This window comes from Coregonus clupeaformis, chromosome 26 (genome assembly GCF_020615455.1).
Source record: "Coregonus clupeaformis isolate EN_2021a chromosome 26, ASM2061545v1, whole genome shotgun sequence".
NCBI lineage: Eukaryota > Metazoa > Chordata > Actinopteri > Salmoniformes > Salmonidae > Coregonus > Coregonus clupeaformis.
In genome coordinates this window covers 40416570-40430254 of record NC_059217.1, presented here as the reverse complement: position 1 = coordinate 40430254, position 13685 = coordinate 40416570, and the positions used below count along the sequence as shown (strand labels likewise).

The following is a 13685-nucleotide window of genomic DNA, read 5'->3' as shown; positions in this document are numbered from 1 at the left end:
CCTAAGAAGCTACAGCCTATAATTAGGGCTCAGAGTTTCTCTTGGTCAGGTCATGTAGTCAGGAATAGCTCCTGGCCCTACTACAGTGCCAGTGCAGGCTGAGGGTGATGTCCTACCCTGGTGTTCAGGTGTGGATGGTAAGGAGACAGGGTTGGGCAGGGCACAAGTGACCTGGCCAGACGACATGGTGGCGTCACTCATATAGGAGGGGAACACACAGCACAGACGGTCTGCCTGCCCGATGAAGGGGAGGGAGGGCACATTGATCTCCACCTGAGAGAGAGCGAGAGAGAGAGAGAGAGAGAGAGAGAGAGAGAGAGAGAGAGAGAGAGAGAGAGAGAGAGAGAGAGAGAGAGAGAGAGAAGGAGAGAGCGATGGAGAGCCATCGAGAGAGAGGAGACAGCGAGAGAGAGGAGAGAGCAAGAGAGAGAACGAGAAAGAGAAAGAAATAGAGAGAGAATGAGAGTCAGGAAGCAAGAAAAATAGAAAGAGAGAGAGAGATAATGAATGAGAGAGAAACAAAGAGATAGGGGAAGAGAGCAGAGTCAGAGGTGCTTTGAGCGCTAGCACATTCCTCAGTTTTAATAAGCCAGTTTTCAGTTTTCTGAGCAGGATCAATAGAGTGCATATTGTTTCAGAGCAGAGGGTCACTGATTCTTATTATTTCTTATCAAGGAAGGAGATTACTGCCAGTGTCAGGCCCAGTACAGTACACTACCTGCTTGGTCTTTTTGCAGCTGAGGTTGGGTGGGTGGAAGGACACGATCTTCACACACTGCTGCTTGGGGCTCCACAACCAGCCGTTCTTCTCCTCCGCTCTCCGGCAATCAGACCTCCTGGTACACCTGCAGAACACCAACAGCCATCAGCCACTGCTCTCTGTCCAGTTTGTCTGCTGGTTACACATTCATTCCTGTCTCATAGTGACCGCTGACCCTGAATAGCAGTAATTTCCTGTCATTAAAATACCTCACGTACTGATAACTGTACTGTAGAAATAACACAGTCAATAGCACAGCGCAGCTCTCCTTATATGGCTCTAACAAAAATACTCTGCTCTCTCAGTGCCAGAAATTAAGAAGTAAAGCAGAAACACTATGAAGGGCCCAGGTTTTTGAAACAGAGCAGATCAATCAAATCAGATCAAATGTTATTGGTCGCGTACACATATTTTGCAGATGTTATCGCAGGTGCAGTGAAATGCTTATGTTTCTAGCTCCAACAGTGCAGTAATACAAAACAATACAAAACAATACACACAAATACAAAAAATACAAAGAAAGGAATTAAGAAATATCAGAACGAGCAATGTCAGTCTGGAATATAAATATACAGTATATATACAGTATGTATGATGGTGTGTATAGACAGTATGGACAGTATAGGAATAGAAAAGGTGTGTACAGCAGTAGTTATATAGGATGAGCCATGACTAGAATACAGTATATAAATATGAAGTGGGTTAAACAGTATGTAAACATTATTAAAGTGACCAGTGTTCAATGACTCTATGTACATAGGGAAGCAGTCTCTAAGGTGCATGGATGAGTAACCGGGTGGTAGCTGAATAGGACAGTGACTATGTTCAGGGTAGGGTACTGGGCGGAGGCCGGCTAGTGGTGACTATTTAACAGTCTGATGGCCTAGAGATAGAAGCTGTTTTTAAGTCTCTCGGTTGCGGACGTTGCAATTGCTGTACCAGATACAGCCCGACAGGATGCTCTCAATACACATCTACACTCTGCTGATGATGGCAGGCCCTATCTAGCTCTGTTTAGAGGGGCATGGGTGTGAGAGATATGCTTATCTGGTTCCCTCCATAAAATGATTGGGAGTATATATAGAGTGTGCGACTTTCTTTCTTTTTTTCTTACCTGCCCTCCAGAACACACCAGCCACAGTAGGGGTCCCTTGGCGACACACAGGACTGACAGTCGGTTTTCAGATGGCACGTCTGCACTGGCACCTTGGTGATCTACAGTCGGAAGTTTACATACACTTAGGTTGGAGTCATTAAAACTTGTTTTTCAACCACTCCACAAATTTCTTTTAAACAAACTATAGTTTTGGCAAGTCGGTAAGGACATCTGATTTGTGCATGACACAAGTCATTTTTCCAACAATTGTTTACAGACAGATTATTTCACTTATAATTCACTGTATCACAATTCCAGTGGGTCAGAAGTTTACATACACTAAGTTGACTGTGCCTTTAAACAGCTTGGAAAATTCCAGAAAATGATGTCATGGCTTTATAAGCTTCTGATAGGCTAATTGACATCATTTGAATCAATTGGAGGTGTACCTGTGGATGTATCTCAAGGCCTACCTTCAAACTCAGTGCCTCTTTGCTTGACATCATGGGAAAATCAAAATAAATCAGCTAAGACCTCAGAATAAAAATTGTAGACCTCCACAAGTTTGGTTTATCCTTGGGAGCAATTTCCAAATGCCTGAAGGTACCACGTTCATCTGTACAAACAATAGTACGCAAGTATAAACACCATAGGACCACGCAGCCGTCATACTGCTCAGGAAGAAGACGCGTTCTGTCTCCTAGAGATGAGTGTACTTTGGTGCAAAAAGTGCAAATCAATCCCAGAACAACAGCAAAGGAACTTGTGAAGATGCTGGAGTCCTATATCAACATAACCTGAAAGGCCGCTGAGCAAGGAAGAAGCCACTGCTCCAAAACCGCCATAGAAAAGCCAGACTACGGTTTACAACTGCACATGGGGACAAAGATCGTACTTTTTGGAGAAATGTCCTCTGGTCTGATGAAACAGAAATAGACCTGTTTGGCCATAATGACCATCGTTATGTTAGGAGGAAAAAGGGGAAGGCTTGCAAGTCAAAGAACACCATCCCAATCGTGAAGCACGGGGGTGGCATCATCATGCTGTGGGGGTGCTTTGCTGCAACTGGTGCACTTCACAAAATAGATGGCATCATGAGGAAAGAAAATTATGTGGATATATTGAAGCAACATCTCAAGACATCAGTCAGGAAGTTAAAGTTTGGTCGCAAATGGGTCTTCCAAATGGACAATGACCCCAAGCATACTTCCAAAGTTGTGGCAAAATGGCTTAAGGACAACAAAGTCAAGGTATTGGAGTGGCCATCACAAAGCCCTGACCTCAATCCTATAGACAATTTGTGGGTAAACTGAAAAAGCGTGTGCGAGCAAGGAGGCCTACAAACTTGACTCAGTTACACCAGCTCTGTCAGGAGGAATGGGCCAAAATTCACCCAACTTATTGTGGGAAGCTTGTGGAAGGCTACCTGAAACGTTTGACCCAAGTTAAACAATTTAAAGGCAATGCTACCAAATACTAATTGAGTGTATGTAAACTTCTGACCCACTGGGAATGTGATGAAAGAAATAAAAGCTGAAATAAATAATTCTCTCTACAATTATTCTGACATTTCACATTCTTAAAATAAAGTGGTGATCCTAACTGACCTAAGACAGGGCATTTTTACTAGGATTAAATGTCAGGAATTGTGAAAAACTGAGTTTAAATGTATTTGGCTAAGGTGTATATAAACCTCCGACTTCAACTGTATAGTAGTAATGCACAGACACAGCCCACAACACAAACAGCATTACAGTGGGACTTTAGAGATACAAACATGTCAGGACTGGAGGTCTATCGGAACACTGAAATGTCTGTAATGTCGAAATTCACTTAAAAACTTGATGATCTATAGCAGCATGCAGTCAACAACACAAACACTAACAGCATTACTTCCTCTAGCTGTGGTTAACACACAGGGTATTTCCCTTTCTCTCTCCACAGCAATAAAAACAATAACTGACAAACAGTAGTACTGTCTGGAGGTCTGTACCTTTTTCTCGGTGGTGATATACAGGTGGCTGTGGCTGGCATCGAAGAAGAGGTTTTTGTTGATGCGTTTCCCTGTGGTGTCCCCTGGTCCTCTGCTGTACACCTCTGGGTTGGCAGTCAGATGCACCTACCAGGCAGAACCAGACAAACAACTCTCAACACAGAACACTGAACACACGCTAGGCTCCTTCTCAACACACGCTAGGCTCCTTCTCAACACACGCTAGGCACCTTCTCAACACACACTAGACTCCTTCTCAACACACGCTAGGCTCCTTCTCAACACACGCTAGGCTCCTTCTCAACACACGCTAGGCTCCTTCTCAACACACGCTAGACTCCATCTCAACACACGCTAGGCTCATTCTCAACACACGCTAGGCTCATTCTCAACACATACTAGGCTCCTTCAATGGAGCACAACACAAACAACAACATATTCTGTCTACCAACAACTCCCTCTATCATAGCATCCTCTCCTAGCCCCTTACCTTGTACACTGCCCCTATCCCATTATCTTGTACACTTCCCCTAGCCCCTTACATTCTACACTTCCCCTAGCCCCTTACCTTCTACACTTCCCCTAGCCCCTTACCTTGTACACCTCCCACAACCACCCTCTCCTTACCTTGTACACCTCCCACAACCACCCTCTCCTTACCTTGTACACCTCTCCCAGGCTGTTCCCCAGGAAGGCAATAGTGTGGTCATTCTCCACAGCGATGGCCACAGCGGTCAGCAGGCCCCTCCTGATGATGACCGCCTCCGCCTGCAGGGCAAACTCTGGCTTACTGGCCAGCGGAGAGGGAAGGAAGTCCGCCCCACACTTATAGTTGTTCAGCGTGTCTTTCTGCAGACGGAGAGCGATATAAGAGATAGGAGAACTACTAGATCCCTTAAACCAACCTATCAAGGGAAGGAGATGAGAGATATAGCTTGCAGGATCCCTTCAGACAAAATAAAAATAAAAAATGGAAACAAAGGGCCTGAAAACCAAAGGTGTCATATCTTTGCATTATTGATTCAACATTCTTGGACATTCTTCTTTTAAAATCACTGACTCTCTTCTGTCTCTGACGTGTCCTTTGAAGTGGATGATAAAGGCTGAGCTACTTACGTTAATATGGGAGGTGCAGAACTCATCTGTCTTGTAGGAGTAGGGGATGTCCACAGCAGGGATGGCTGCGATCTTGCCCGAGTCACTGTAGCAGGCGCTGATGATGTCCACCAGCCTCTCGTTGATGGCGTTTAGAGGGTACATGCACAGAGCCGAGTTGGCGCCGTCGTCATCCGGGCTGGCCACCATGAACAGCACCTTGTGCCAGGCGAGGACCTTACCATACTGGCCCGACTCTGTCATTCCCCGGGCCAGCTCTTTACCTGGGGACGCCACATAGGCTGCCTGCACCTTGTTGTACCTGTTCCCTGGGCCACAGTTGAGCTGTAGCTCTGTGTAAGAGTAGTAGTGAGGGTCGTCCTCACAGAGTCGAGACACGAAGGTGAAGTTCTTGTTGTCGGTGCTTCCCATGGTCCTGGAGAACAGGAAGTAGACAAAGCCCTCCTCCTTGAAGGCGTGGCGGAAGTCGTGCAGGTACTTGGGCACAAAGGGTGTGGCCTGCACGGTGGATGCCTCGATGATGCTCTCGAATACCACCCAGTCGCGGTAGTCCTGGAGGATGCGCGTGCTGATGAGTTTGGAGCTGTCTAGGCTGCCGTAGCCCTTCCCCACCAGAAACACATTAAAGGTGTTGCCGTCTTTATTAACGTATGTAGACATGACGGCCACCACGGCTACCCCGTCCTCTATGCTAGCCACGTAAGTCCTCTCCCCCTTAGAGTCACTGTAGTACAGTTGCTGCTCCACGTTGGTCAGGTTGAGGAGGGAACAAATACCCCGGTAGCGGGAGCCGCAGACGATCAGTGAGCCGTTGGATGGGTGCACCAGCAGCAGCTTGTTGACATTAGGGCTGGGCTTGGTGTCCTGGCAGTACGGGGTGGAGACGGGCGGGGTGCAGGTACGGGCGTCGTCCTTGGGACCCGTCACGGTGCGGGCCTCCTCACGCAGCGCCTCGTCCAGCTGGTAGATGGTGTTGACGGCACCCAAGTAGACACGCCCGCTTTGGGGGTCCTGAACCACGTTGTTGATGGGAGTTATGGAGGAGAAGTCCAGGAGCGCCTCCTCCTGCAGCTGGCCACCGGCTGCAGACAGGCATAACAGGAGGAGACAGAGGAGAAGAAGAGCGGCCTGGACCCAGCTCGCCATCTCTTGAGAAGAGCGGAGAGACAGAGGAGAGGGTTAGGGGGGATGCACACCTGACGAAGACAATGTTGGTTGAAATGTTGTGATGGTATCACCTAAGACATCATGTGGGAGCAGCATAATAGTGAGTGGACATTCCCTTTTTCTCTATGTAGAGGTGTTTCATCATGACACAAAAACACTACAGGGAATACTACAGTAAAGTCCGCAAAAACACTACAGGGAATACTACAGTAAAGTCTGCAAAAACACTACAGTGAATCGCTGAGAGATTTTTTTGTTGTTGCTGATCGTAACTTTTTTTTGTACATAATGTTTCCGCCATCGTTTCCTATTATCAAAAAGAGCTTCTGGACATCAGAACAGCGATCACTAACCTTGATTTGGATGAAGAATTCTACTTCAATGACTCGGACATACCAGGCTCTAATCCCCAACACTCGGAAGAGGAAAAGAGGGCAATATAGAAGCCGACATGGGGGCACCCTGATGAAACTACAGCGACGAGTACATAAACCGCCTCTACCCTCTGTTCTATTGGCGAATGTACAATCACTGGAGGACAAACTAGACAAGCTCAGTTCAAGACTATTCTATCAATGGGACCTGAAAAACTGTAATATCCTATGCTTCACGGAGTCGTGGCGGAACGAGGACATGGTTAATATAAATCTAGCTGGTTTTTCTATGCATCGGCAGGATAGAATGGCAGCATCTCGTAAACTCAAGGGCGGGGGCGTGTGTCTCTTTGTTAACAACAGCTTGTGCGCGATCTCTAATATTAAGGTGGTCTCGAGGTTCTGCTCACCTGAGTTAAAATACCTCATGAAAAGCTGTAGGCCAAACTATTTACCAAGAGAGTTTTCATCTATATTTTTCGTAGCTGTCTATTTACCACCACAAACCGATGCTGGCACTAAGACCGCACTCAACAAGCTATATAGGTACATTAGCCAACAACAAAACACTCATCCAGAGGCGTCTTTCTCGTGGCCGGTGATTTTAATGCAGGAAAATTTAAAACTGTTTTACCTTATTTCTACCAGCATGTCACCTGTGCAAAGAAATCTACTCTAGGTGACACTTACTCCACACACAGAAACTCATACAAAGCTTTCCCTCACCCTCCATTTGGCGAATCTGACCATAACTCTATCCTGCTGATTCCTGCTTATAAGCAAAAACTCAAACAGGAGGTATCAGTAACACGCTCAATTCGGATGTGGTCCGATGAAGCGGATGCTAAAATACAGGACTGTTTTGCTAGCACAGACTGGAATATGTTCCAGGATTCATTCGATGGCATTGAGGAGTTTACCACATCAGTCAACGGGTTCATTAATAACAGCATCGACGACGTCGTCCCCACAGTGACCGTACGTACTTATCCCAACCAGAAGCCATGGATTACAGGCAACATCCGCACTGAGCTGAAAGCTAGAGATGCCGCTTTGAAGGAGTGGGACACTAACCCGGACGCTAAATGCCTTTTATGCTCGCTTCGAGGCAAGCAACACTGAACCATTTGTGAGAGCACGCTGTTCAAGACGACTGTGTGATCACGCTCTCCGTAGCCAATGTGAGTAAGACCTTTAAACAGGTTAACATTCACAAGGCCGCAGGGCCAGACGTGTTACCAGGAAGTGTACTCAGAGCATGCGCTGACCAGCTGGCAAGTGTCTTCATGGACATTTCCAACCTCTCCCTGACCCAGTCTGTAATACCTACATGTTTCAAGCAGACCACCATAGTCCCTGTGCCCAAGAACGCCAAGGTAACCTGTCTAAATGACTATCGCCCCATAGCACACACATCTCTAGCCACAACATTTTTTGAAAGGCTGGTCATGGCTAACGTCAACACCATCATTCCAGACACCCTGGACCCACTCCAATCCACATACCACCCCAACAGATCCACAGATGACGCTATCTCTATTGCACTCCACACTGTGCTTTCCCACTTGGACAAAAGGAACACCTACGTGAGAATACTGTTCATTGACTACAGCTCAAAGTTCAACACCATAGTGCCCTCGAAGCTCTTCACTATGTGTCAAATAACATTTGATTTGATTTTATAGTATTTATACCATAGTATACTATAGTATTTGTTTCATGTGGGTAACCAAGTTTAACAAGGATGCTTTATTTTAAGATTTGATTGCATTGATGGATACACTTTACAGAGAAACTCCCAGGGCTGAATAGAATAAGGCCAATAACTACATCTCAAAGCCACACTTTGAAACTGAACAATGGCAGTCTGTCTACAGATCTTGGCAAACATTCACCATGTTCTTTCACTGCTCTTTTTAGCAAGAGGAAATACAATATGTTCAGTAAGCCGGTTGCTTTGTTTAGTGGGGGAATAAGATCACACAGCATCCTTTGATACACAAAAACAGCCACACACTTGCAAACAGCAGGAGGCAAAAGTCATCCTCCTCCCTCGCTGCTGATTGCTGTGGTTAATGTTGAGCTGCAGGTGGCTGAATCTGCAATGGTCCACCTCTGTCAAATACGCACCTACATGCACACACACAAGCACACACACACACGATGCATCACCTACACTAGCATATGCACGCACAAGCATTTTACATACACAAAAACACATGTGCACACACACACCTAAACCTACAGCTACGCATGCATGCGCACACACACACACACACACACACACACACACACACACACACACACACACACACACACACACACACACACACACACACACACACACACACACACACACACACACACACACACACACACACACACACACACACACACACACACACACAGATATGGTCCTGCTCATTTCACGTAGGCAGTTAAGTCCATAGCTACACTGGTCAAATTGAAAAGCCTGTGGAAGGATGGAGGGAGGGAGAGATGGAGAGAAGGAGGGAGGGAGGGAGGCAGCCTGTGCCTAGCTGCCTGTGAATCTGTGATTTATTATGTTAACCTGGCTTCCCTCAGAGCACTAAGTGGGGAGAGTACTGATTGCTCTCGAGGCCCAGTTAATTTCAACGCTTACTCCCATTTGCATTAAAGTGTCCGTCCTCTCCTAGTCCCGGATTTTATTTAGCTTTTTCATTTCACAACCTCATTCCTTTCAGAGCCCCATTTCTCTAGGTAAATGTATTTGCCATTTTTAATTCATCCTCATACAATTCCATTAAAATGTAAACTGTGTTATAAACTCGCCCCCTGTGCTTACTCCCACCAGGACTGTTTGGTTGGTCTTTACTCTTGTTATTATGAATAACGAGAAAATAGCAGGATGGTGTTTGGCTGAAAGTCACTCTGGTCTCTTAACACCTACAAACGTAGGTTGCATTTACACAGGCAGCCCAATTCTTATCTTTTGAACAATTTTTGGCAAAAGAGCTGAAAAAAAAGATCACAATTGGTCTGCTTGTGTAAACACAGCCATAGTTATTCAGAGACGTGTTCATGTAGCCTATTAGGCTAGTATTTACCTACTCTCCCATGAAATTATGAACATTTTATAGGGTTACTTAAAACCTGGTATGCCAATGGCCCCTCTGGGTATCTCACTAAAGCCAATGAGCCAATGTAGCATAATGGGTAGTTGATGGGCTTTTCTGTAAAACAATTTAGTTTAGATGTGTTCATGATGTGTTCAGTGTGTAGATCCCAGACTGAGCCAGACTAATCAATCTTTTGGTTACTTTTGTTTTGCTCTTTTGTTTGGGATATTCTGCCTTTGTTTAGTCTAGAGTATAGACGACCCTGAGGTTGTATTATTGTGACCCTGCCATGACATTATAGTGATAATGACTCATATTTATAAAGAAGAGAGTATTCCATTTCCCATCTACTCATATTTCATGCACCAAGTCCATAATCCGCTGTCAGTCTAGTTATCCAAATTCCTGTTCAAATGTTCCACACAAAAAATATGGATTTTCAAAATGTCACTGGCTGCTTTCTCTAGCCTAGCGTACGTATAATGATTTAGGACCACTGACTTTGTACAGTGCATTATCAAACAGACTGTGTAAGCTTTCCCAAACTGAGATGTAGGCTACAATAGTTGGTAGAATTGTCAGGAAGTGATCGCTTGGGTGACAGAAAACTCAGCTCAACTTACTTCTATCATTTTAAAGACTCTCTTGCCTATTCATGCAAATCTCTCATTTACATTTTACATTTTAGTCATTTAGCAGACGCTCTTATCCAGAGCGACTTACAGTTAGTTTATTCATCTTAAAATAGATAGGTGGGATTACCACATATCACAGTCATAGTAAATACATTTTACCTCAAAGTAGCTATCAGCAAAGTCGGGGGGGTGGTAAGGGCAAACATTTACATTTACATTTACGTCATTTAGCAGACGCTCTTATCCAGAGCGACTAACAAATTGGTGCATTCACCTTATAGCCAGTGGGATAACCACTTTACAATGCATTTTATTTTGGTATTTCTATTTGGGGTAAGGGGGGGGGGGTAGAAGGATTACTTTATCCTATCCCAGGTATTCCTTAAAGAGGTGGGGTTTCAAATGTCTCCGGAAGGTGGTGAGTGACTCCGCTGTCCTGGCGTCGTGAGGGAGCTTGTTCCTCCATTGGGGTGCCAGAGCAGCGAACAGTTTTGACTGGGCTGAACTATGCATCCGCAGAGGTAGGGGAGCCAGCAGGCCAGAGGTGGATGAATGCAATGTCCTCGTTTGGGTGTAGGGACTGATCAGAGCCTGAAGGTACGGAGGTGCCGTTCCCCTCACAGCTCCGTAGGCAAGCACCATGGTCTTGTAGCAGATGCGAGCTTCAACTGGAAGCCAGTGGAGTGTGCGGAGGAGCGGGGTGACGTGAGAGAACTTGGGAAGGTTGAACACCAGACGGGCTGCGGCATTCTGGATGAGTTGTAGGGGTTTAATGGCACAGGCAGGGAGCCCAGCCAACAGCGAGTTGCAGTAATCCAGACGGGAGATGACAAGTGCCTGGATTAGGACCTGTCCGCTTCCTGTGTAAGGCAGGGTCGTACTCTCCAATGTTGTAGAGCATGAACCTACAGGATCGGGTCACCGCCTTGATGTTAGCGGAGAACGACAGGGTGTTGTCCAGGGTCACGCCAAGGCTCTTCGCACTCTGGAAGGAGGACACAACGGAGTTGTCAACCGTGATGGCAGGATCATGGAACAGGCAGTCCTTCCCCGGGAGGAAGAGCAGCTCCGTCTTGCCAAGGTTCAGCTTGAGGTGGTGATCTGTCATCCATACTGATATGTCTGCCAGACATGCAGAGATGCGATTCGCCACCTGGTTATCAGAAGGGGGAAAGAGGTAGTAGGAGTGGGGGTGCTGTGAGATTATTTAAAATACTCTTTGAAGAGGTATGGTTTCAGATGTTTTCAGAACATGGGCAGGCTCTGCTATCCTAGCTGGTTCCACCATCGGGGTGCCAGGACAGAGAAGAGCTTGGACTGGACTGAGCGGGAGCTGCCCTCCCTTAGGGGTGGGAGGGCCAAGAGACCGGAGGTGGCAGAATGGAGTGCTCGGGTTAGGGTGTAAGGTTTGAGTATAGCCTAAAGGTATGGATGGGCAGTTCCTCTTGCTGCTCTGTAGGCAAGTACCATGGTCTTGTAGTGGATGCAAGCTTCGGCTGGAAGCCAGTGGAGTGTGCGGAGAAGCGGGGTGACATGGAAGAACTTGGGAAGGTTGAACACCAGGTGGGCTGCAGCGTTTTGGATAAATTGCAGGGGTTTGATGGCACATGCCCCGAGACCAGCCAACAGCGAGTTGCAGTCCAGACGGGAGATGACAAGTTCCTGAATTCCACTTCCTGTGTGAGGTAGGGTCGTACTCTACGGATGTTATAGAGCATGAACCTGCAGGGTCACGCCAAGGTTCTTTGCACTCTGGGAGGGGGACACCGTGGAGATGTCAACTGTGATGAAGAGGTCTTGGAGCAGGCATGCCTTCCCCAGGAGGAAGAGCAGCTCCGTCTTGTCGAGGTTGAGCTTGAGGTGGTGGGCCGACATCCAAGCTGAGATATCTGCCAGGCACGCAGAGATGCGTGTCGCCACCTGTGTGTCTGAAGGGGTGAATGAGAAAAGTAGTTGAGTGTCATCCGCATTGTAATGATAGGAGAGACTATGTGAGAATATGACGGAGCCGAGTGACTTGGTGTACAGAGAGAAGAGGAGAGGGCCTAGAACCGAGCCCTGGGGGACACCAGTAGTGAGAATACGTGGTGCAGACACAAATCCTCTCCACGTCACCTGGTAGGAGCGGCCTGCCAGGTAGGTTACAATCCAAGAGTGTGCAGAGCCTGAGATGCCCAGCCCTGAGAGGGCGGAGGAGGATCTGATGGATCTAGGAGGACGAGAACAGAGGAGCGAGTCAGCTTTGGCAGTGCGGAGAGCCTCCGTGAGACAGAGTAGGGCAGTCTCGGTTGAGTGACCCGTCTTGTAGCCTGACTGGTTAGGGTCAAGAAGATCGTCCTGACAGCGATAGCGAGAGAGTTGGTCAGAGACAGTATGCTCAAGTGTTTTGGAAAGAAAAGAAAGCAGGGATACCGGTCTGTAGTTTTTGACGTCAGAGGTGTCGAGTGTTGGTTTCTTGAGGAGGGGAGCGACTTGGGCCATTTTGAAGTCAGTGGGGACGCAGCCAGTGGTCAGGGAGGAGTTGATGAGGGAAGTGAGGAATGGGAGAAGGTCTCCAGGAATGGGAGAAGGTCTCCCTCTTCACACCAAGACAGTCGTGAAGAGGGCACGACAAAGCCTATTCCCCCTCAGGAGACTAAAAAGATTTGGCATGGGTCCTCAGATCCTCAAAAAATTCTACAGCTGCACCATCGAGAGCATCCTGACTGGTTGCATCACCGCCTGGTATGGCAACTGCTTGGCCTCCGACCGCAAGGCACTACAGAGGGTAGTGCGTACGGCCCAGTACATCACTGGGGCAAAGCTTTTCTGCCATCCAGGACCTCTATACCAGGCGGTGTCAGAGGAAGGCCCTCAAAATTGTCAAAGACTCCAGCCACCCTAGTCATAGACTGTTCTCTCTGGTACCGCACGGCAAGCGGTACCGGAGTGCCAAGTCTAGGTCCAAAATACTTCTCAACAGCTTCTACCCCAAGCCATAAGACTCCTGAACAGCTAATCATGGCTACCCGGACTATTTGCACTGCCCCCCACCCCATCCCTTTTACGCTGCTCTACTCTGTTAAGTATTTATGCATAGTCACTTTAACTCTACCCACATGTACATATTACCTCAACTACCTCAACTAGCCGGTGCCCCGCACATTGACTCTGCAACGGTACCCCCCTGTATATATAGCCTCCCTACTGTCACTTTATTTTACTTCTGCTCTTTTTTTTCTCAACACTTTTTTTGTTGTTGTTTTATTTTTACTTTTTTTGTTAAAAATAAATGCACTGTTGGTTAAGGGCTGTAAGTAAGCATTTCACTGTAATGTCTGCACCTGTTGTATTCGGCGCATGTGACCAATACAATTTGATTTGATTTGATTTGATTTGATTTGAGAAGGGGGGAAGGGAAGGGGTCTCACTCCCTATAAGAACAAAAATCTGCTGTTATACAA

At 46.9% G+C, this 13685-nt stretch overlaps 1 protein-coding gene across 1 annotated transcript in view; it reads right to left on the bottom strand.

The window, feature by feature from the left end:
• LOC121540380 (plexin-B2-like) overlaps positions 1–13685 on the bottom strand; it is a 231489-nt gene that overhangs the window by 52853 nt on the left and 164951 nt on the right. The window contains exons 3-8 of the mRNA XM_041849221.2: positions 4966–6113; positions 4510–4698; positions 3850–3975; positions 1875–1975; positions 719–845; positions 117–273 (exon numbers count right to left, since the gene is read on the bottom strand). Of these exons, the coding sequence (XP_041705155.1) occupies positions 117–273; positions 719–845; positions 1875–1975; positions 3850–3975; positions 4510–4698; positions 4966–6111 (1846 nt within the window). The 5' untranslated portion in view covers positions 6112–6113. The remainder of the gene's footprint in view (positions 1–116; positions 274–718; positions 846–1874; positions 1976–3849; positions 3976–4509; positions 4699–4965; positions 6114–13685) is intronic.